Genomic DNA, 24,632 nt, shown 5'->3' on the forward strand with positions numbered 1-24,632 from the left:
TACTGGTGTGAGAAAATATATTTAATTTAAATATAAGTAATTTGTATTTTGAAAATCCATACTGAACTCTGGACATTAGCCCTCTTTTCACACCAAGTTTGATTTTTTTCAAACCAAAACAAAAAGGACCATGAGGGGTCAAAGCGAAAAAGGAGCATTAAGTAAGTAAACAAACAAAACAAAAAGGACTTACAAGGGAACTCATTACACTAAGGAACATGCATGGGAAACCAAAACTCAAACACACACTGTAAACAAGCATCATCAGCAATTACAACTACGTCAATGACCCACTAGGGAACTAAACTGACAGGAACTTAAATACAGAAACTAAAAGAGACAATGACACAACAGGAGTGAGACATGGACAATTAACCAATCCAGAATGGTGCAGGGCAACAATCAATCCGGTAAACACACAAGGGCAGGTACAGGAACAGGTGAAACTAATAATTAACTCAAGGAACTCAGAAAGTAAACAGGGAAACTAAGAACTGAGAAAGAGACAATGGAAACAAAGTCTTACACTGTGGAACAGAGGTGTCAGAAGCTTTTTGAATGTGAGGGGACACTGGCATAAAACTAATATTTTATGTTAAATGTGGGGGGGGGGTCCAAGTGAATAATTATGAAATGTGAGGGGACACGCCCCCCTCAGATTTAATGGCAACGACGCCCATGCTGGGGAATAACAGACATAAAACACAACCAAGGCACAAAGCAAGAAACCAAAACATAAAACAAACTACAAAATCACAGGAACTAGAAAAACTGATGACACCAATGAAACACCAGGGAACAAAAAAAAAGTGCAGAAATAGACAAGGTGGGATTCCAACACGCAGCAGAAGAGTAACATGTAGCCAGACGCTTAGCTTGTTGAGCCAAGCGGCCACCTGTGCAACATTGAAAACACACTGAAGACCTGGACAAACAGGAGATGATCCTGACACGTTCATACCAAGTAGTTCGCTTTGTCATGACCCGTCATCGTGTTGTAAGATCAATGAGTAATAGGATGTCAGTTTTTACATGTGATCAGTTTTTTTAATACGAAGAAAACTATTCGTTTGGTTTACAGCACAACCCTGTAATGATACGCGATACCAATTACGATCCGACTTATTTCTATCCAAATTTGGTATTGCAGAAACCAATATAGTGGAACGTCGGTTCTCGAACATCTCACATCTCGCACAATTCGGTTCTCGACCATATTGTTAGGTGTAAAAAAATTGAAAAAAAAATAATGTCTCGGTTGTTAAACATATTTTCGGATCTCGACCAACCCTTTCCCCCTAAAACCTGTCTGGCAAAGTGTGCGTCTCTTTACGCAGTAGACAAAGGAAAGAATGCGTGCGTATGAGTCAGTCTACCGGTAACGCTCGCGTTACCGAAATGTTTCCCCCGAAATGTGCTATGAATAGACCTATTCTCGTTTAATTTTATTTGAAATAGCCAATCTTGAGTCCTAAGATGGTTATTGATAGCAGCAAAAACCTAAGAACCACGATAGAGCTTAAAAAGGAAATAATTGTGTGTCATTATCGCTCCAAAATACAGGATAAGTGTAGTCAAATGTTAATTTATATCATGTATTTAAAAGTTTTTATTTAGGGTTTTAGCATCATGTATTTAATTATACAACTTACAACAGGCAATAATTTGGGAATCTGTAACCGATCAATCCAATTTAAATTATTTCTTACGGGAAAATTGATTTGGTTTTCGACCACACCAGTTCTCAAACAGCCTTCTAGAATAGATTAACTTCGGGAACCACGGCTCCACTGTATTCAGCGCAGGTTTAACCCTGATGATAAACAATAATTAATGAACCGGGGAGGGGGCGTTGCCTATAGATCAATCGTGCAGTGTCTGGGTAACGTTACCCTTTCTCCTCATTTATGGGCTGCTCTGCTGAATAGTAGTTCATATCCTGCTACATACAATATAAGTTCAATTTACAATGTAAAAAATTTTCATATTTTAATATTAGAATTTATTTTCAAAATGTAAACATTGAGATCGAAATAATCTGTAGCCTGTCTTATTTGATGTGTTAAGCTGTTTTATATGCTTTTATTTATGTTGATCATTAATTTAAGGTTTTGTAATATGCCTCATGGATTATATTAGACTGTGTCCACTTACTAGACCTACTATTTTTCTTTTGCTTGCGTTAGCCTTATCTGTATACAATTAATATCCGTTAAATCAATAAGTGAAGTTTTCTCTATTCCTGTATAGTCGATAAACTGGTAACAAATAATGTTGCGGCCATGTTTGTCATATTAATTTTGCTTACCCTGCAATACCGCTAACCCGCTGTCTACAACATCCCTGTAGTTATTTAGCTGATAATAAATGGACACATCCAAAGTGTCACGGTGCGGGAAGGACGAGGCAAAGCAGGCGTCGGGGAGAAAAGCAACGTGGCTTTATTGGGGCCAAAACACAACGAGGGAAGCAAAGCAAACGGACCACGAGGGGTCACAATTAGGAAAAGACATTAGGGACAGTGACGGAGCGCTGGGTCAACAGAGGGATCCAGGCGACATCCAGGCAACATGACACATGCCAATACAATGGCTGGACTGGGGAGTTCAGGACGAGGAGGCACTATATACAGCAGAGATGAGGGAGCAGACGAGAGGCACCCGGGATCATCCACACGAGGGCTGAAACGAGAGGCAGCATTAAACAAGGAACAGGCGAGCCACAGAACAGGGAATACGGGGCAAAAGGCATTCGGGGTGTGACACAAAGTTCTTTTTGACCGAACAATTGTGGTTATACGCGTAAGCTCCCATGGAATTGGATGTATGTGTTATATTTGGCTTTTTCACTTGTTTGCTCAAAAGAAACAAGAAAAACTTGTCATCGCTGCTGCTAGTGCTTGTCTTTAGTTGACAGTTTCTGAGAGTTGGCAGTAGTGTCTTAATGGTTAGGGAAGTGCACTTGTAATTGAAAGATTGCTGGTTCAAATCCCTGACCAGCAAGGCACCACTGAGGTATCCTGAGCAAGGTACCACCCCTAAGCACTGCTCCCCGGGCACCGAATTAGCTGCCCCCTGCTATGTCACGATGTCACATATGTGTTAAATGCAGAGGACGCGTTTCAATGTACACCGTGTGCCGTGTCAGCAATGACCGCTGATCATCGAATTCTAAAAATTCACTTTCACTGTGTGAACTTCCCTCAATCAGCTGTGAAAATGCAAAAATAAATGGGATGTGTCACTTGCATATAGCATATAGATAATGATAGGCTGCATTGAAAACTGTGTAAGCCTTCTTAAAAAGGCAGAAAATAAATTAATAAAACTTACGAAGTATTTTAAATACATAAAATACAGTCTCTCAAAAGTATTTTGTTACATATTGCAGATGATTTTTTCCCTTCCAGCAAAATGTAAATGACAAAATATTTACATCAATTAAATCAAACACATATTTAAAATACATTTATTTGAAATACTGCCCATCTCTATTAATATCTATGTATTTTCAGTTCTATTCAATTATACAAACCTCACATGAACTCCATGACTTTAAATAATAATAATTTTTAGATTACTTATAATACCCAATACAAGGTAGATGCTTTGTATGTAGTCATTATACCATAAAGTAGTGCCCTGAATTTGTGGGAGACACGTTACAAGACCCACCACCGACAGCCAAAACTGTGCTTGTTTTTTTTCTACACAATTAAACATTTGAATGAACATCTAATGAGAGGGGTGATTCCATACTTTTTGCCAGGGGTTGTATGAGAGCGAGACTCAGACTGGACCATGAACCTGAGCTCACCTGAAGGACACTTGTCTGCTGCTTTCTGTCAGTACTCAAATAAATGTGCCTCATTACTGTCCATTTCTGGATACTGTTCCTCAAGAATTTCTAGTCCTTGGATAGAAATCAATTGAGTGTTTTAGATTTAAAAAAAAGAAGCAGTGAGAATGCAACATGTTTTAAGTAATTTTCGCATCATGAGAGAAAAAAGAAAAAACATAAATGTTTTATTTCTAGATATAGTAAACCATAGAAACTTCTGCAAAAAATGGGTACTGGCATTGTGGACTAAAGGTGAGGATTCTGTGAGCCGGATCCCCCTCAGGGAAACGCGCCACATGGCCGTAATGCCGTAACTGACGCTGCCTCACAATGCAGGTAATGTGCCTCATTCGGGACTTCCTGAACGACCACTCGTGTGACACAATGGCAAACCAGTGGTAGCCAAAGATTCTCCAAAGAGACACAGTACCACAGTACAATGACCACAAGAGGACATTAAGGACCTGTATCTTAGTTTTGACCCAGTAGCCTCACAAACCCAGACACTCATTCTCCTCACTCAGTCTCACTGGAGCCCTGATCTGAGCTGCATTGACCGCTGAAAATTTAAATGAAACAAAAAAAATTCATTTCAATTTACTGTTCTGTTTTTATTACACATATAACATTTTTTCCTACATTATTACTAAGAACATATTGAACAGTCAATGATTGTGTTTTAATGATTTAACTTTGTGTTAAAAACAAAAAATAGTTTAAAATAATATCATACAAAAATAATTCTAATTCAAATGACAATAACAACAAAACAACAACAATAATTATTTTGTTACAATTCTTCATTATAGTAATAATTTTTACAATAATATTAATAATTGCAACGCAGTTGCAATTTTTCAGTTGAACAAAAACAACATTTAACAAAAATAACCTGTTTCAGAAAACTGATGATTTCATCATAAAGAAAGAAAACACATTATTACTTTGTAATTATGAAAATCTTTCCTGGACATAAGTTGTGTAATTCCATTTAATGTTAATATTTAAAGTGAATATTCCATTATAATACTGAACCATGAAGGAAAAAGGATGGAGAGGTTTAGACGGACATCCACTCTGACGGCAGGATGAAGATGCACAGGCTCAGTTCTGTGACTGGTTACTGGGCTGTACAGCATCCGGCTTATAGCTGCATTTGCTGGTATTGCCTGGAAGATTAATACAAAACATGAGGTAAAGAGTAACAAATTAAATACAAGAATCATCACCCACCAAGTTAAAATTAATTGTCAATCCTTGCATCAGCTAAACGTGTTTCCAGTACACAGTCGCTTGTCACGTAACAGGACAGACACACTATGGCAGGGGTCTCCAACTCCGGTACTGGAGAGCTACTTTCCAGTAGGTTCTCTGTCCCACTTGGCTTCTGATGAGCCACACCTGTTCCTGATATTTACCTGAGAGCAGGTGTGGCTCATCAGAAGCCAGGAAGGATAGAAAACCTACTGGACGGTAGCCCTCCAGGACCGGAGTTGGAGACCCCTGCACTATGGGATACTTCCAGAAACCATTTCACTAAACAGCGCACATGGGACAAATTTAGGGAGCCCAGGGAAAAGATACAATCCAGCCATCTATCCATTTTTTGTGCCCACTTGTCCTATAGGCATAAGGCAGGGAGCAACCCAGGCCAGGGCGCCAACTCATGCAGACATAACATAACATGTTATGAAACAACTCTTACCTCATTACACGTTGTGCAGCCTGTAGGGTATAGTGTAGGACCGCTTCTTAGCTGCACAGCAGCCACACAGCAGACACTGCGAGTGATTGGAGGAGAGGGACGTCAGTCAGGAATGACAGCCATCACACACAGGTAAAGAGCTCACAAAGACAGCACCCGCAAAAATGGTTTCACTTACACAAAGGAGAATCCAAAAGGGGATGAGCAGGAGGATGACTCCACATGGGATGATAATGGCCAAAGCCCAGCCAGGGAAGCCGCCTCCCACGTGGGTGACGTTTGCCCCGGGAGTGGTGAGCGGTACAGTTGTGGTGGTACTCAACAGACCTGGAGGTGCAATATTGATGCATTATTTATGGAATGACTTTTACGACCCATAAATTCTCATTGATTTTGGAGTATAGTATCAAACTTATAGTAGTTTTGATTTGGACCTCATCCAACATGCGTAGCAAATATGTAGTTCAAGTCCTTGTTAGTGCTGGGCACAGTTATTGATTGATAGAGTCTAGGTGGCAATGTTGCTATGTGAAACATACCAGCGGATTCCAAGATTGCAAGGAGGAAGCCACTTGGATCCTTAATATCTCCTTCTTTAAAGACGTAGTCTATGTTAGCCAGTATTTGGTTACTCTGACTCCTAAAAGAACAAACCAAGAAAAAACAAACCAAGGTAAAATTACACTTGTAATGCAAAAACAAATTTCATTTTTAAATTTGGAGTGATTGAACATATACACTATTTTGTTAAAAGCATTGGGACACCCCCTCCAAATCGTTGATTGACAAGTCTGGATTTGCCAGTTGCCAGGAGAACGGTACTTGCCTGACTGCATTGTACCAAATGTAAAGTTTGGTGGAGGGGGGATTGTGGTGTGAGGTTGTTTTTCTGGGGTTGGACTTGGCCCCTTAGTTCACTGAAAGGAACTCTCAATGCTGCAGCATTCTAAGCCATTTTGGACAATTTCATGCTCCCAACTTTGTGGGAACAGTTTGGGGATGGCAACCCTTCCTGTTCAAACATGACTGCACACCAGTGCACAAAGCAAGGTCCATAAGGTGTGGAGGAATTTGACTGGCCTGCACAGAGCCCTGACCTCAACCCGATAGACCAGGTTTGGGATAAATTAGAGCAGAAACTGTTAGCCAGGCCTTCTTGTCCAACATCAGTGCCTGACCTCACAAATGCTCTCCTGGAAGAACGGTCAACAATTCCCATAAACTCACTCCTAAGCCTTGTGGACAGGCTTCCCAGAAGAGCTGAAGCTGTTATATCTGCAAAGGGTGGCCAACTCCATATTAAAGCCTATGTAGTAAGAATGGGATGCCATTAAAGTTCATGTGTGTGTAAAGGCAGGTGTCCCAATACTTTTGGCGATGTAGCACATATAATATCTTGGCACAGTGTTGGTTTTTTTCTCTTTTGTTAAGAATCACACTTACGTGCAGTTCGCCGTTGGAAATGTAAAAGGTTTGGCACCTGGTTTCTGCAGTATTGAGTTCAACTGTGGTTTGAAGATTCATGAAGAATAAAACACAAAGAGATTCAACGAAAAAGCCACACGACAGCACAATAAGTATTATATGGGAATCTCTAAGATTCCGTAACAAGGGAAAAACCACATGTCATTTCAAACTCGAAGTTGCATATAAAATGATTAATGTTCTCACCAGTGTGTTGACGGAGTCCTGGACCAATCCATAGGTGTCATGTCTGTTCTGAACATTTTCTGACATGTTCACATTCTTGATCTCATAAATCAACTGGAGGGCAAAGCCTCCGTCAGACAATTCTAAAACAAAGTTAAAAAAAAAAAAAACAGTATAATGTATAATGGATCTTGTTTTACAGCTTTTACTTATGTCCTGCTATTGTGTCAAAAAGTTTTAAATGCATTTGGGGGAAAAAAACATATAAAGGTAAAATAAGGAGAGGAAAAGATAGAGTGAAGTAAACATTTCCAGGAATTTCACAAATGATAATCAGCAAAGTCTGCTCATGAACTGCTAGAGACCCAGGAGAAACTTACTTTCATACGTTATATTCTGCGACATCAGAGGTGCAGTCAGACCTTTGATTTGTGAATGTTCGAATTGGTTGATGATAGCAATCATATTGCCATCACTGATGGGCTTCAGGAAGTGGAAGAAGAACTTGATTCTGATCATTGCTGATCCAGTACTGAAAACATGAATGAACAAACAAACAAATGAATGAACAATATATATGATTTGTGATACATCATAAAATAAATTATAAAAATGCAAAAGATAAATATTACCAATGTAATTTGTTCAAATAAAATTACTGGATTCCAAAAATTTGAGGAAAAAGCAGTAAAGCAAAGTATGAAAACAACCTTACATGATCTTTGACACCATGGATGATAAAGTAGTTGAAGATGAGGTTGCAACTTTTGCAGTGTATGTATTTTTTGGGGATATGGAAGTGCTGCTTGCAGAAGTTCTTGAGGCTGCTACAGTGGTGATGCTTGGGCTACTCTTTGTCACTGTAGAAGCTGTTGTTGAGGATGTGAGGGCTTCTGTTGTTGTTGTAATTGAAGAAATGGCACTTCCAGAAGCTTCTGTTTTAGCTGCTGCTGCAGTTGTGCTAGTTGCGATACTACTTATGGCTGTGGAAGCTGAAGTTGAAGATGGTAGGGCTTCTGTTGTTATAGTTGAAGAAGTGGCACTTGCAGAAGTTTCTGTTTTAGCTGCTGCTGCAGTTGTGCTAGTTGGGATACTACTTATGGCTGTGGAAGCTGAAGTTGAAGATGTGAGGGATTCTGTTGTTGTAGTTGAAGAAGTGGCACTTGCAGAAGTTTCTGTTCTGGCTGCTGCACTTGTGCTCGTTGGTCTACTGCTTGATGGCTTGGAAGCTGTTGTTGAGGATGTCAGGGCTTCTGTTGTTTTTGGAGTTGAAGAAATGGCACTTCCAGAAGCTTCTGTTTTAGCTGCTGCTGCAGTTGTGCTAGTTGGGATACTACTTATGGCTGTGGAAGCTGAAGTTGAAGATGTGAGGGATTCTGTTGTTGTAGTTGAAGAAGTGGCACTTGCAGAAGTTTCTGTTTTAGCTGCTGCTGCAGTTGTGCTAGTTGGGATACTACTTATGGCTGTGGAAGCTGAAGTTGAAGATGTGAGGGCTTCTGTTTTTGTAGTTGAAGAAGTGGCACTTGCAGAAGTTTCTGTTCTGGCTGCTGCACTTGTGCTCGTTGGTCTACTGCTTGATGACTTGGAAGCTGTTGTTGAGGATGTCAGGGCTTCTGTTGTTTTTGTAGTTGAAGAAATGGCACTTCCAGAAGCTTCTGTTTTAGCTGCTGCTGCAGTTGTGCTAGTTGGGATACTACTTATGGCTGTGGAAGCTGATGTTGAAGATGTGAGGACTTCTGCAGTTTTTGTAGTTGAAGAAATGGCACTTCCAGAAGCTTCTGTTTTAGCTGCTGCTGCAGTTGTGCTAGTTGGGATACTACTTATGGCTGTGGAAGCTGAAGTTGAAGATGTGAGGGCTTCTGTTGTTGTAGTTGAAGAAGTGGCACTTGCAGAAGTTTCTGTTCTGGCTGCTGCACTTGTGCTCGTTGGTCTACTGCTTGATGGCTTGGAAGCTGTTGTTGAGGATGTCAGGGCTTCTGTTGTTTTTGTAGTTGAAGAAATGGCACTTCCAGAGGCTTCTGTTTTAGCTGCTGCTGCAGTTGTGCTAGTTGGGATACTACTTATGGCTGTGGAAGCTGAAGTTGAAGATGTGAGGGCTTCTGTTGTTGTAGTTGGAGAAGTGGCACTTGCAGAAGTTTCTGTTCTGGCTGCTGCACTTGGGCTCGTTGGTCTACTGCTTGATGGCTTGGAAGCTGTTGCTGAGGATGTCAGGGCTTCTGTTGTTTTTGTAGTTGAAGAAATGGCACTTCCAGAGGCTTCTGTTTTAGCTGCTGCTGCAGTTGTGCTAGTTGGGATACTACTTATGGCTGTGGAAGCTGAAGATGAAGATGAGTGGGCTTCTGTTGTTGTTGTAGTTGAAGAAGTGGCACTTGCAGAAGTTTCTGTTCTGACTGCTGCACTTGTGCTCGTTAGTCTACTGCTTGTCGCTGTGGAAGCTGTTGTTGAAGATGTGAGGGTTTCTGTGGCTTTTGAAGTTGAAGAAGCAGAGCTTGCAGAAGTGTCTGATTTTGAAACTGCTGCAGTTGTACTCGTTATACCACTGCTTGTACTTGTGGAAGTTGATGTTGAAGGTATGAGGGTTTCTGCAGGTTTTGGAATTGAAGAAAGGGCACTTGCAGAAGATTCTGTTTTAGCTGCTGCAGTTGAGCTCGTTGGGCTCCTGCTCGTGGCTGTGGAAGCTGTTGTTGAAGATGTCAGGTCTTTTGTTGTTTTTGGAGTTGAAGAAGTGGAACTTGCTGAAGTTTCTGTTGTGGCTGCTGCACTTGTGCTCGTTAGTCTACTGCTTGATGCTGTGGAAGCTGATGTTGAAGATGTGAGGACTTCTGAAGTTTTTGGAGTTGAAGAAATGACACTTGCAGAAGATTCTGTTTTGGCTGCAGAAGTTGTGCTAGTTGGGGTACTACTTAAAGCTGTGGAAGCTGAAGTTGAAGATGTCAGGGCTTTTGTTGTTTTTGGAGTTGAAGAAGTGGTCTCTGCAGATATTTCTATTTTGGCTGTTGCAAGTGTGGTAGTGGGGCTACTGGTTTTTCCCATGTAAGCTGATGTCGAAGATGTGAGAGGTTCCGTGCTTGTTGGAGTTGAAGAAGTGCTACTTGCAGAAGTTTCTGTTGAGGGTGCTGCAGTTGTGCTTGTTGAGCTACTGCTAGTCAGTGTGGAAGCTGATGTTGAAGATGTGAGGTGTTCTGTGGTTGTTGGAGTTGAAGTGCCACTTGTGGAAGTTTCTGTTGAGGCTGCTGCAGTTGTGCTTGTTGAGCTACTGCTAGTCAGTGTGGAAGCTGATGTCGAAGATGTGAGGGATTCTGTGGTTGTTGGAGTTGAAGAACTAATAATTGTGGAAGTTTCTGTTGAGGCTGCTGCTGTTGTGCTTGTTGAGCTACTGCTAATCTGCGTGGAAGCTGATGTCGAAGATGTGAGGAGTTCTGTAGTTGTTGGAGATGAAGAAGTGCTACTTGTGGAAGTTTCTGTTGAGGCTGCTGCAGTTGTGCTTGTTGAGCTACTGCTAGTCTGTGTGGTAGCTGATGTCGAAGATGTTAGGGGTTCTGTGGTTGTCGGAGTTGAAGAACTACTACTTGTGGCAGTTTCTGTTGAGGGTGTTGCTGTTGAGCTTGTTGAGCTACTGCTAGTAAGTGTGGAAGCTGATGTTGAAGATGTGAGGGGTTCTGTGGTTGTGGGAGATGAAGAAGTGCTACTTGTGGAAGTTTCTGTTGAGGCTGCTGCAGTTGTGCTTGTTGAGCTACTGCTAGTCTGTGTGGTAGCTGATGTCGAAGATGTTAGGGGTTCTGTGGTTGTCAGAGTTGAAGAACTACTACTTGTGGCAGTTTCTGTTGAGGGTGTTGCTGTTGAGCTTGTTGAGCTACTGCTAGTAAGTGTGGAAGCTGATGTTGAAGATGTGAGGGGTTCTGTGGTTGTTGGAGTTGAAGAACTAATAATTGTGGAAGTTTCTGTTGAGGCTGCTGCTGTTGTGCTTGTTGAGCTACTGCTAATCTGCGTAGAAGCTGATGTCGAAGATGTGAGGAGTTCTGTAGTTGTTGGAGATGAAGAAGTGCTACTTGTGGAAGTTTCTGTTGAGGCTGCTGCAGTTGTGCTTGTTGAGCTACTGCTAGTCTGTGTGGTAGCTGATGTCGAAGATGTTAGGGGTTCTGTGGTTGTCGGAGTTGAAGAACTACTACTTGTGGCAGTTTCTGTTGAGGCTGCTGCAGTTGTGCTTGTTGAGCTGCTGCTAGTCTGCGTGGAAGCTGATGTTGAAGATGTGAGGGGTTCTGTGGACGTTGGAGATGAAGAAGTGCTACTTGCAGAAGTTTCTCTTGAGGATGTTGCTGTTGAGCTTGTTGAGCTACTGCTAGTCAGTGTGTAAGCTGATGTTGAAGATGTGAGGTGTTCTGTGGTTGTTGGAGTTGGCGTTGAAGTGCCACTTGTGGAAGTTTCTGTTAAGGCTGCTGCAGTTGTGCTTGTTGAGCTACTGCCAGTCTGTGTGGCAGCTGATGTCGAAGATGTGAGGGATTCTGTGGTTGTTGGAGTTGAAGAACTAATAATTGTGGAAGTTTCTGTTGAGGCTGCTGCTGTTGTGCTTGTTGAGCTACTGCTAATCTGCGTGGAAGCTGATGTCGAAGATGTGAGGAGTTCTGTGTTTCTTGGAGTTGAAGAAGTGCTGCTTGCAGAAGTTTCTGTTGAGGCTGCTGCAGTTGTGCTTTTTGAGCTACTGCTAGTCAGTGTGGAAGCTGATGTCGAAGATGTGAGGGATTCTGTGGTTGTTGGAGTTGAAGAAGTGCTGCTTGCAGAAGTTTCTGTTGAGGCTGCTGCAGTTGTGCTTGATGAGCTACTGCTAGTCAGTGTGGAAGCTGATGTCAAAGATGTGAGGGATTCTGTGGTTGTTGGAGTTGAAGAACTACTACTTGTGGCAGTTTCTGTTGAGGGTGTTGCTGTTGAGCTTGTTGAGCTACTGCTAGTAAGTGTGGAAGCTGATGTTGAAGATGTGAGGGGTTCTGTGGTTGTTGGAGTTGAAGTGCTACTTGTGGAAGTTTCTGTTGAGGCTGCTGCAGTTGTGGTTGTTGAGCTACTGCTTGTCTGTGTGGAAGCTGATGTTGAAGATGTGAGGGGTTCTGTGGTTGTTGGAGATGAAGAAGTGCTACTTGCAGAAGTTTCTGTTGAGGGTGTTGCTGTTGAGCTTGTTGAGCTACTGCTACTCAGTGTGGAAGCTGATGTTGAAGATGTGAGGGGTTCTGTGGTTGTTGGAGATGAAGAAGTGCTACTTGCAGAAGTTTCTGTTGAGGGTGTTGCTGTTGAGCTTGTTGAGCTACTGCTAGTAAGTGTGGAAGCTGATGCTGAAGATGTGAGGGGTTCTGTGGTTTTTGGAGATGAAGAAGTGCTACTTGTGGAAGTTTCTGTTGAGGGTGTTGCTGTTGAGCTTGTTGAGCTACTGCTAGTCAGTGTGGAAGCTGATGTTGAAGATGTGAGGGGTTCTGTGGTTGTTGGAGTTGGAGTTGAAGTGCCACTTGTGGAAGTTTCTGTTGAGGCTGCTGCAGTTGTGGTTGTTGAGCTACTGCTTGTCTGTGTGGAAGCTGATGTTGAAGATGTGAGGGGTTCTGTGGTTTTTGGAGTTGGAGTTGAAGTGCCACTTGTGGAAGTTTCTGTTGAGGCTGCTGCAGTTGTGGTTGTTGAGCTACTGCTTGTCTGTGTGGAAGCTGATGTTGAAGATGTGAGGGGTTCTGTGGTTTTTGGAGATGAAGAAGTGCTACTTGTGGAAGTTTCTGTTGAGGGTGTTGCTGTTGAGCTTGTTGAGCTACTGCTAGTCAGTGTGGAAGTTGATGTTGAAGATGTGAGGGGTTCTGTGGTTGTTGAAGATGAAGAAGTGCTACTTGCAGAAGTTTCTGTTGAGGGTGTTGCTGTTGAGCTTGTTGAGTTACTGCTACTCAGTGTGGAAGCTGATGCTGAAGATGTGAGGGGTTCTGTGGTTTTTGGAGATGAAGAAGTGCTACTTGTGGAAGTTTCTGTTGAGGGTGTTGCTGTTGAGCTTGTTGAGCTACTGCTAGTCAGTGTGGAAGCTGATGTTGAAGATGTGAGGGGTTCTGTGGTTGTTGGAGTTGGAGTTGAAGTGCCACTTGTGGAAGTTTCTGTGGAGGCTGCTGCAGTTGTGGTTGTTGAGCTACTGCTTGTCTGTGTGGAAGCTGATGTTGAAGATGTGAGGGGTTCTGTGGTTTTTGGAGATGAAGAAGTGCTACTTGTGGAAGTTTCTGTTGAGGGTGTTGCTGTTGAGCTTGTTGAGCTACTGCTAGTCAGTGTGGAAGCTGATGTTGAAGATGTGAGGGGTTCTGTGGTTGTTGGAGTTGGAGTTGAAGTGCCACTTGTGGAAGTTTCTGTTGAGGCTGCTGCAGTTGTGGTTGTTGAGCTACTGCTTGTCTGTGTGGAAGCTGATGTTGAAGATGTGAGGGGTTCTGTGGTTGTTGGAGATGAAGAAGTGCTACTTGGGGAAGTTTCTGTTGAGGGTGTTGCTGTTGAGCTTGTTGAGCTACTGCTAGTCAGTGTGGAAGCTGATGTTGAAGATGTGAGGGGTTCTGTGGTTGTTGGAGTTGAAGTGCCACTTGTGGAAGTTTCTGTTGAGGCTGCTGCAGTTGTGCTTGTTGAGCTACTGCTAGTAAGTGTGGAAGCTGATGTCGAAGATGTGAGGGATTCTGTGGTTGTTGGAGTTGAAGAACTAATAATTGTGGAAGTTTCTGTTGAGGGTGCTGCAGTTGTGGTTGTTGAGCTACTGCTAGTCAGTGTGGAAGCTGATGTCGAAGATGTGAGGGATTCTGTGGTTGTTGGAGTTGAAGAACTAATAATTGTGGAAGTTTCTGTTGAGGCTGCTGCTGTTGTGGTTGTTGAGCTACTGCTAGTCAGAGTGGAAGCTGATGTCGAAGATGTTAGGGGTTCTGTGGTTGTTGGAGTTGAAGTGCCACTTGTGGAAGTTTCTGTTGAGGCTGCTGCAATTGTGCTTGTTGAGCTACTGCTAGTCAGTGTGGAAGCTGATGTTGAAGATGTGAGGGGTTCTGTGCTTGTTGGAGTTGGAGTTGAAGTGCTACTTGTGGAAGTTTCTGTTGAGGGTGCTGCAGTTGTGGTTGTTGAGCTACTGCTAGTCAGTGTGGAAGCTGATGTTGAAGATGTGAGGGGTTCTGTGGTTGTTGGAGTTGAAGAACTAATAATTGTGGAAGTTTCTGTTGAGGGTGCTGCATTTGTGGTTGTTGAGCTACTGCTAGTCAGTGTGGAAGCTGATGTTGAAGATGTGAGGGGTTCTGTGGTTGTTGGAGTTGAAGAACTAATAATTGTGGAAGTTTCTGTTGAGGTTGCTGCAGTTGTGGTTGTTGAGCTACTGCTAGTCTGTGTGGAAGCTGATGTCGAAGATGTGAGGGGTTCTGTGGTTGTTGGAGTTGGAGTTGAAGAACTAATAATTGTGGAAGTTTCTGTTGAGGCTGCTGCAGTTGTGGTTGTTGAGCTACTGCTAGTCAGTGTGGAAGCTGATGTTGAAGATGTGAGGGGTTCTGTGCTTGTTGGAGTTGGAGTTGAAGTGCTACTTGTGGAATATTCTGTTGAGGCTGCTGCAGTTGTGCTTGTTGAGCTACTGCTAGTCAGTGTGGAAGCTGATGTCGAAGATGTGAGGAGTTCTGTGGTTGTTGGAGTTGAAGTGCCACTTGTGGAAGTTTCTGTTGAGGCTGCTGCAGTTGTGCTTGTTGATCTACTGCTACTCAGTGTGGAAGCTGATGTTGAAGATGTGAGGGGTTCTGTGGTTGTTGGAGTTGAAGAACTAATAATTGTGGAAGTTTCTGTTGAGGCTGCTGCAGTTGTGGTTGTTGAGCTACTGCTAGTCAGTGTGGAAGCTGATGTCGAAGATGTTAGGGGTTCTGTGGTTGTTGGAGTTGAAGTGCCACTTGTGGAAGTTTCTGTTGAGGCTGCTGCAGTTGTGGTTGTTGAGCTACTGCTAGTCAGTGTGGAAGCTGATGTCGAAGATGTTAGGGGTTCTGTGCTTGTTGGAGTTGGAGTTGAAGTGCTACTTGTGGAAGTTTCTGTTGAGGGTGCTGCAGTTGTGGTTGTTGAGCTACTGCTAGTCAGTGTGGAAGCTGATGTCGAAGATGTTAGGGGTTCTGTGGTTGTTGGAGTTGAAGTGCCACTTGTGGAAGTTTCTGTTGAGGCTGCTGCAGTTGTGGTTGTTGAGCTACTGCTAGTCAGTGTGGAAGCTGATGTCGAAGATGTTAGGGGTTCTGTGCTTGTTGGAGTTGGAGTTGAAGTGCTACTTGTGGAAGTTTCTGTTGAGGTTGCTGCAGTTGTGGTTGTTGAGCTACTGCTAGTCTGTGTGGAAGCTGATGTCGAAGATGTGAGGGGTTCTGTGGTTGTTGGAGTTGGAGTTGAAGAACTAATAATTGTGGAAGTTTCTGTTGAGGCTGCTGCAGTTGTGGTTGTTGAGCTACTGCTAGTCAGTGTGGAAGCTGATGTTGAAGATGTGAGGGGTTCTGTGCTTGTTGGAGTTGGAGTTGAAGTGCTACTTGTGGAAGATTCTGTTGAGGCTGCTGCAGTTGTGCTTGTTGAGCTACTGCTAGTCAGTGTGGAAGCTGATGTCGAAGATGTGAGGAGTTCTGTGGTTGTTGGAGTTGAAGTGCCACTTGTGGAAGTTTCTGTTGAGGCTGCTGCAGTTGTGCTTGTTGATCTACTGCTAGTCAGTGTGGAAGCTGATGTTGAAGATGTGAGGGGTTCTGTGGTTGTTGGAGTTGGAGTTGAAGTGCCACTTGTGGAAGTTTCTGTTGAGGCTGCTGCAGTTGTGGTTGTTGAGCTACTGCTAGTCAGTGTGGAAGCTGATGTTGAAGATGTGAGGGGTTCTGTGCTTGTTGGAGTTGGAGTTGAAGTGCCACTTGTGGAAGTTTCTGTTGAGGCTGCTGCAGTTGTGCTTGTTGATCTACTGCTAGTCAGTGTGGAAGCTGATGTTGAAGATGTGAGGGGTTCTGTGGTTGTTGGAGTTGAAGAACTAATAATTGTGGAAGTTTCTGTTGAGGCTGCTGCAGTTGTGGTTGTTGAGCTACTGCTAGTCAGTGTGGAAGCTGATGTCGAAGATGTTAGGGGTTCTGTGGTTGTTGGAGTTGAAGTGCCACTTGTGGAAGTTTCTGTTGAGGCTGCTGCAGTTGTGGTTGTTGAGCTACTGCTAGTCAGTGTGGAAGCTGATGTCGAAGATGTTAGGGGTTCTGTGCTTGTTGGAGTTGGAGTTGAAGTGCTACTTGTGGAAGTTTCTGTTGAGGGTGCTGCAGTTGTGGTTGTTGAGCTACTGCTAGTCAGTGTGGAAGCTGATGTCGAAGATGTTAGGGGTTCTGTGGTTGTTGGAGTTGAAGTGCCACTTGTGGAAGTTTCTGTTGAGGCTGCTGCAGTTGTGGTTGTTGAGCTACTGCTAGTCAGTGTGGAAGCTGATGTTGAAGATGTGAGGGGTTCTGTGCTTGTTGGAGTTGAAGTGCTACTTGTGGAAGTTTCTGTTGAGGGTGCTGCAGTTGTGGTGGTTGAGCTACTGCTAGTCAGTGTGGAAGCTGATGTTGAAGATGTGAGGGGTTCTGTGGTTGTTGGAGTTGGAGTTGAAGTGCCACTTGTGGAAGTTTCTGTTGAGGGTGCTGCAGTTGTGCTTGTTGAGCTACTGCTAGTCAGTGTGGAAGCTGATGTTGAAGATGTCAGGTGTTCTGTGCTTGTTGGAGTTGAAGTGCCACTTGTGGAAGTTTCTGTTGAGGCTGCTGCAGTTGTGGTTGTTGAGCTACTGCTAGTCAGTGTGGAAGCTGATGTCGAAGATGTTAGGGGTTCTGTGCTTGTTGGAGTTGGAGTTGAAGTGCTACTTGTGGAAGTTTCTGTTGAGGGTGCTGCAGTTGTGATTGTTGAGCTACTGCTAGTCAGTGTGGAAGCTGATGTCGAAGATGTTAGGGGTTCTGTGCTTGTTGGAGTTGGAGTTGAAGTGCTACTTGTGGAAGTTTCTGTTGAGGGTGCTGCAGTTGTGGTTGTTGAGCTACTGCTAGTCAGTGTGGAAGCTGATGTCGAAGATGTTAGGGGTTCTGTGGTTGTTGGAGTTGAAGTGCCACTTGTGGAAGTTTCTGTTGAGGCTGCTGCAGTTGTGGTTGTTGAGCTACTGCTAGTCAGTGTGGAAGCTGATGTTGAAGATGTGAGGGGTTCTGTGCTTGTTGGAGTTGGAGTTGAAGTGCTACTTGTGGAAGTTTCTGTTGAGGGTGCTGCAGTTGTGGTTGTTGAGCGACTGCTAGTCAGTGTGGAAGCTGATGTTGAAGATGTGAGGGGTTCTGTGCTTGTTGGAGTTGAAGTGCCACTTGTGGAAGTTTCTGTTGAGGCTGCTGCAGTTGTGGTTGTTGAGCTACTGCTAGTCAGTGTGGAAGCTGATGTTGAAGATGTGAGGGGTTCTGTGCTTGTTGGAGTTGAAGTGCCACTTGTGGAAGTTTCTGTTGAGGCTGCTGCAGTTGTGGTTGTTGAGCTACTGCTAGTCAGTGTGGAAGCTGATGTTGAAGATGTGAGGGGTTCTGTGCTTGTTGGAGTTGGAGTTGAAGTGCTACTTGTGGAAGTTTCTGTTGAGGCTGCTGCAGTTGTGGTTGTTGAGCTACTGCTAGTCAGTGTGGAAGCTGATGTTGAAGATGTTAGGGGTTCTGTGCTTGTTGGAGTTGGAGTTGAAGTGCTACTTGTGGAAGTTTCTGTTGAGGGTGCTGCAGTTGTGGTTGTTGAGCTACTGCTAGTCAGTGTGGAAGCTGATGTCGAAGATGTTAGGGGTTCTGTGCTTGTTGGAGTTGGAGTTGAAGTGCTACTTGTGGAAGTTTCTGTTGAGGGTGCTGCAGTTGTGGTTGTTGAGCTACTGCTAGTCAGTGTGGAAGCTGATGTCGAAGATGTTAGGGGTTCTGTGGTTGTTGGAGTTGAAGTGCCACTTGTGGAAGTTTCTGTTGAGGCTGCTGCAGTTGTGCTTGTTGAGCTACTGCTAGTCGGCATTGAAGCTGATGTCGAAGATGTGAGGGATTCTGTGGTTGTTGGAGATGAAGAAGTCATACTTGCAGAAGTTTCTGTTGTTGTCAGTGCTGTAGTATTCTGCCAGCAAATCAATGCTGATTTTGATATGGAATGAATTTTTGAAAAGCAATTAATTGCAGTTATTTTTTTCTTTATAAAATGAAAACCTTTTAAAGGTAAAATTAAAATGAAACACTTTCCCCTTCATAGAATATACCAATTATTTATTTTCAAGCTAAACTGCTCTGAGATAAATCATTATTAAATAACTTTGCATGATCCTATTACGGGTTATAAGATTTAATTAGACACTAACATTGGTTAAAATGTGAAAGACTAGAATTATCTAAAAGTCTTGTTCTTACACTAAATCAGATATTTTGATTTTTTTACACAAAAACCCAGCCCTGACCTTAACCATAAGAAACCAAACAAAATACAAGACGCTTGGCATTTTTAGTGTTTTGATTGCTGTCACAGATTTTTATAAAATTTTACTTAACATTGTCGGGACCAAGAAAGTTATCCCCACAGCATCAAAATGGCTGGTTTTCATGACATTGCGGGGAGCAAATGTCCACAAAACTAATATTGTATAATACTGTGTGTGTAGCAAAATATGCAATATATTATATATTATATTGTAGATATAAACAACAATATTGTGAATAACAAAATTACAAACTTACCTATGAAAAATAATATCCTTTTCGTGGTTGTCCTCATTTCCAGAGAGTTGAATCAACGTATAAATATATATATATATATATATATATATATATATATATATATATATATATATATGTGTGTAGAAAACACTTTATCTTTCCTTTTAAAACAATTGAAAGCTACTCCTCTGTCTCTTTCTTCGTATTGAATTATAAAATCCCTTGATGTACCGTGCTGATTCTGTGACATTAGATTATTTGTGGAGTGTGGTATCTTCTCACCTCAGACTGATGGTCTAATTTCTTGGGAGGTTTTTAAAATCATCTTGCCTATCACCTACGAACGAACACACCTGTATGCGCACTTAGTGAAGAATGTGACCTACGCCCGTACCTGACGCTAAAGACGTAACTACAACATCAAAATATCTTCCAGCACAAATACGACAACATAAGTGAGGCACTCTCCAAATCTGTGAACATATCATTAAGTTGTTATGTACCATACCAAAGTACCACTTTACATTGTCTACAGCGCTTGCCAAACGTTTTAGAAATATTTTTTTAAATAAATTCTATTCTGTATATTTCCATTCTACACAGAAATCCCATAATTACAGGGAAAAAGCGACTAAGGCGTACATATAATATGTAGAATTCAGAATATCGTTAGATTTTCCTGTCTAGAGCAATCCTCTATGCTCTAAGCAATGCAATGCTGCGTACATCTTGGTAATTCTGTTCTAATGTTACCTGCTAAAACCTACTACATTATGACAAATTATTCTAGTCTTATTAATAATATAAATAGTAATGGTTCCTAAATATTTCTCACTTAGCAACAGTGCTAAAATTAATCGTTGGGGAGCGCCCCCAAACTCCGCCCCAAATTGGGTGACTCCAGTCGATCGGTAAATTATACAGTTAGTATATATGTGTGGGGGGCTGTACTTATTTAACACGCGCAGTATTGACGTTGTAATTTAGCTGATAATTATACGTACACTAGGCTACATCAGGAAACATTCATAAAATATTTCAGTAACCATTGTGTCGAAAGTACATTGTCACTGCGTAATGCTGATGGTCATCAGCATTCTTATTTACGCATGTCAGTGTCACTTCGGCAAAAAAAATGGTTTGAGCTTTTATTTTTAATTTTTTTGACTGTTTTGAGTATTTTGTAATTTGTATTTTGCTCTACGGGAAAAATCTAATGTAATTTCTAACAAGAGATTCTTTAAGAGATTGTTCTTATGTATTTAAAATACTAAAATATTTCATTGTATTTATTTTCTATCTTTTTTTAGAACTTTCTTCAAAAGTCTCACAGACTTGTTAATTTGCCTTATATGGAGGACTTTATCAGCGATAAATCAGAATAGCTACTTTTGTTACTAAGGAGAAAATGAATTTCGTTTAGCTAAACCAAAAGCCATCGATCCTGTGTAAAAGCAAGAACCGACTGAATTTGACACGTGTTATTCTTTATTTAATTTTTTTTGAACATATATATACTAACTGTTTCTTCTGAGAGATTGCGCATTCGGCACCCCACTGTAAGAAAAAGCGGGAAATTAACGCATTATTTTACTTCATTTAAGAAAGCGTTGGTATGGCTCCTCGAGCACACGCACCCCGGCACCCCTATCACCCACCGCCACTGATTCTGTGCGAAACACCGGGGTATAAATGAAATGTGTCATGGTTCTGAAACAGAGACGTTCCGGAACCGCGATATCCCCTCAAACCCCAACCCACTGGTGCAGCCTGTTCATCTCTCATTACTTTAATAATGTTACAAAAGTCATATTTCATTTAAAAAAAAAACACTATAACACACGGAAATCCCAAAATTTGTATTCCATTTAATGTTAGGACAAGCTGTACACAGGGACAGATTACGGACCGGGCCAGCGGGGCCGCTGCCCAGGGGCCCTTGGGGTGCAGGGGGCCCGTGGGGCCCTTAGCCCAAAACAATTTGCAACGCTTATCAACAATGTATTTTCATTTGTCTATTTTAGAGGGCCTACATTCTTTGATCCTCTGCCTACAAGGGCCCCTGACCCTATAGGGAGGGCGTTTGGCTGCCAAGGGCCCTTGAATTGTGGTGGTTGTGGTGGTGGGGGGGGGGGCCTCGCAAACATTTTGCCCAGGGGCCCACACAACCCATAATCCGTCCCTGGCTGTACATTTTATAAATATTACACATTACTAGGGCTGTAATAGTACACGTATTAGTCGTGTACCGTTATTATTTTATATATACATTTAATATTTTATATTATATTATAACTTACCTGTATTACAATTAAAGTAATAGGGGAAAAGCTGAACCAGCTGAAAAAAAACTTCATCTAGATTCCTTCCCCTTTTATATTCTCAGCTCATTTTATCATTTTATTCCGTATTTCTGTTATTACCCTACATTTTTTTAACACTTTAATACACTTTTGTGTTATTTATAAGCTCATATATCCGACAATGTTTGTAAAATGTAACAATTTAAAATTCAAGACATTTGAGCGGCTCCTATTGGCCACGTAGCAGGAAATAAAACACAATAGAGAAAAGGATGCATAGAATCAAGGTACTTGCGTTTTTTTATGTGGTTGCTGTATTCTGACAGCAAATGAAAAATTCGCAGTTATCTTTACTGGTGGATTTAGGTATGGGAGACAAAAAAAATCACAATGGTGAAATTTGCACGATCGGTTTTCTATCATGTCACTGTGTACGTCAATAAACCTTGTCGGGGGGGCTTTTTATTTTCGTTTGTGAGTTATGCAGCTTATCACCCATGAGTATAAGATGGGGAGGGGGGCAGGACTGGGTTAACTTCCGGCTGCCCCACTGAAAACAATATGGAGAGGGGGTGGAGGCGTCTATCAAATAACACACCTCTAACTTTGTACAATTAGTAAAATCAGTCAGACTATACTTTTATAGTGTAAAATGGTGAAAATATATAGGTTTAGGTTCAAGAAAATGTTATTTTTGTATCCTGGAGAACATTGCTTGAATATAGTGGGTGAATTTTTGTCTTTAAGTTGCCCCTCAGGCTGTGTCTGTATGCGCAGGCTGTGTCTGTATGCGCAGGCTGTGTCTGTATGCGCAGGCTGTGTCTGTATGCGTGCCCTGCAGTCTCCCCCCTGAGTCCCTCTGACTTCTGGCCAGTGCTTCCATATACGAGCTACGGGTCAATCATGACCCTCTACTTGGTAAGTGCTGTGGAGAAGGGATGCATAGGTGGTTCAGAAAATATTCAGTACACGAAAATAAATTCTACATTAAAATATCAATGACGCATCATTCATTACTACGTCTGCCTCGGGTGATACACGAGGCATGTCACATTGTCAGGTGCTCTGGATGCTTCCTCTCATGTTAACTCATGTGTGACTTTCGCCGGCAGCATGTTGCTTGGCATCACTATACACTGCTGTGTGCGACAGAAAATACCCCACAGTCACGCATTCCAACCATAGATACCAACATTGCTGTTTCAGACATTAATTATGTGATGTTTTACCGGAGATCCCAGCGTCACATTAGAAGCAGATGCCATTCTCTCTTACGCTAGCGCTAACTGGGACGCGCAATTGGTGCCTGCGTGTCTGCCAGTAAGGGTGACGGAACGGTGCGCTCATTTTGCTCCTGAAGCTATTCATTAATGGCTGATTGATAACAACAACAACAAATTTATTTTTATATAGCGCATTATCACAACATTACATTGTCTCAAAGCGCTTTACAGCATCCGCACCCAAAGCCCCCAGTGAGTAAGCCAAAGGCGATAGTGGCAAGGAAAAACTCCCTAGAAGGAAGAAACCTTGGGAGGGACCAGACTCAAAGGGGGAGCCCATCCTCCAGGGGCCGGCAGGGATAGTCAAATAGAGAGATGGTTAAGTGCCAGACATGGGCCAAGTCACATTGTCCCAATCATAAGATTTGGCAAATAACTGGAGAGCAAGGAAGATGACAAGCCAATGTCGATGCCGAGTCTTCTTCCAATCGCCAGGCAACCAGAGGTAAGGCAGCGGGTCATACATGGAAGATCAGAACGGCAAGCTGGATGCAGGGACGTCACTGGTGGTGGCGACGTCACATGTGGCCGGGTGTGCTGGATATCTTGATAGATTGAGGTCTCCAGGCATCACCCCCCAGGAGGAGTAGGGGAAATAAAATGTACAATTAGGCAAAGTAGAGGAGGCTATTGGCAGTGCTAAAAGCTAGGTGAGTGCAATATGAAGTGCAATGTGCAAGCTCCGGCAGATATGGCTATGGCAGCATCAGTAGGAGGGAGAGGCAAGTGGGAATGCAGGCATGGGGAGTCCCTGAAATGTCAGCACTCCAGTTCCACAAGAGATTGCGAAGCTAGAGTGACAGCACTGACAGGTCAGTTTATCCAAAGCCAATGGCACCGATCCCCACCCAGCTCTACACCTCACACTACAGGTTTGACTGGGAGTGAAGAGTTAGCTAGGGCTAGAACTAGTGTCCCTATACGCTAAACTAAACAGGTGTGATAACTTGGTAACCATTCTATAATTATACGGTAAAATATTATTGTGCTTCTGTAGTAGTTAATCAGTTACATAATGAAACAATTGACAATGCAAAACAATTGAAGATACATTATGTAGTATAGTTAAAAGGTACCCCAAGAGGATGAAAACAGACAACAGAACCAAGAAAAGAGCGGACCGCATGTGTGTGAGAAGTAAAAGAAATAAATACAGAGATCCATTTCTTTATTGGACAACACAACATTTATGGCAATAAAGATGGGATTGACTCACCAAGGCAAATGGAACAACAGATTTCACATTAACTGATGAACTTTACGCCTGTGTATAACTTGCAATCTAGGTAGCGAACAAGATCACGGGAGCTCACAGGACACGGAGATTTCACTGCTGCTGTTCGTAGAAACAGCATCACTGAACAGTTTCCTCCGCCGCAAACAGTCGGATATGCACACGCAGAAATATCACCGCCAACTCCAGTAGACCCAGGAGCTGTGGTCTTATAAATAGACTATGCAATTTGGATGGAATCATATAATTTCTTTGAGAAATTATAACGAAGAACGATGTATGTTGCAGCTGAGGTAAGAAAAGCTACTGTCATACCACACATGGAGCACGGACTAGGGAAGCAGGCCCAGGATCAGGGACCGAGGGCTGTATAAGGCAACCGATACGGAGCATGAGGAAAAACAGGCAGTAACGTCAATGACAGGACTGGGGAATGACTAACAGGGAAGCACTTAAATACGGGAACTCAATTAGACAAGACTAGAAACAGCTGGTAACATGGGGATTCCACACGAGGTTAACGAGGGGGCGTGGCTCACTGGAGGAGCGGCACGATGACAGCAACATTGCAGCATTGTGAAGAAGCACCTGTGCAATGAATTTTTGCAAACCTGCCTGGTGAGAAACTGATGTATACACAAATGGTCGAAGCATTGAAAACCTACTTTACACCACAGAGAAATGTAGTGCTTGAAGGGCATACATTTTAACACAGTCACAAGAAGAGACCACAGATGCCTGTGTTATTGTCTTGAGGGAACTGGCTAGATCGTGGGATTTCTGCACATTAGAAGCAAGTGTGTTGACACCAAATTGTAGAGAAGTGTGCAAATAAGAGACTGTGTGACACGCTGTTACAGGAGGAAGGGCTCACAATGGAAAGATGCCTGATGGTTGCTAGACTTTTCGAGGTTGCTCAGGCTGAAGCTGAAGCACTGTCAGAAAGCAGTAAAT

The 24,632-nt window shown here is 42.6% G+C and overlaps 3 protein-coding genes across 3 annotated transcripts; 1 reads left to right on the plus strand and 2 right to left on the minus strand.

Annotated features, from left to right (window-relative positions):
* Positions 1-4,681: 4,681 nt before the first annotated feature.
* On the minus strand, positions 4,682-8,728 carry LOC125722884 (pneumococcal serine-rich repeat protein-like; the record flags this gene model as incomplete). Its single annotated transcript, XM_048999116.1, has 8 exons — positions 4,682-5,009; positions 5,546-5,621; positions 5,724-5,872; positions 6,085-6,185; positions 6,989-7,050; positions 7,217-7,338; positions 7,576-7,727; positions 7,911-8,728. Coding segments are annotated over 7 exons (1,476 nt in total), but the record flags the coding sequence as incomplete, so codon positions are not given.
* A 1,157-nt stretch (positions 8,729-9,885) lies between these two features.
* On the plus strand, positions 9,886-11,549 carry LOC125722885 (uncharacterized). The gene is made up of 3 exons (XM_048999117.1): positions 9,886-9,892; positions 10,234-11,144; positions 11,385-11,549. Exons 1-3 carry the CDS (start codon positions 9,886-9,888, stop codon positions 11,547-11,549), a joined length of 1,083 nt encoding a protein of 360 aa, XP_048855074.1.
* Positions 11,550-11,566: 17 nt separating this feature from the next.
* On the minus strand, positions 11,567-18,955 carry LOC125722886 (serine-rich adhesin for platelets-like; the record flags this gene model as incomplete). Its single annotated transcript, XM_048999118.1, has 5 exons — positions 18,880-18,955; positions 16,837-18,285; positions 15,460-16,137; positions 13,942-14,925; positions 11,567-12,876 (listed from the first exon to the last, which is right to left on the minus strand). Coding segments are annotated over exons 1-5 (4,458 nt in total), but the record flags the coding sequence as incomplete, so codon positions are not given.
* Between the last annotated feature and the right edge of the window lie 5,677 nt (positions 18,956-24,632).

Source organism: Brienomyrus brachyistius, unplaced genomic scaffold (assembly GCF_023856365.1).
Source record: "Brienomyrus brachyistius isolate T26 unplaced genomic scaffold, BBRACH_0.4 scaffold44, whole genome shotgun sequence".
NCBI classification, from domain to species: domain Eukaryota; kingdom Metazoa; phylum Chordata; class Actinopteri; order Osteoglossiformes; family Mormyridae; genus Brienomyrus; species Brienomyrus brachyistius.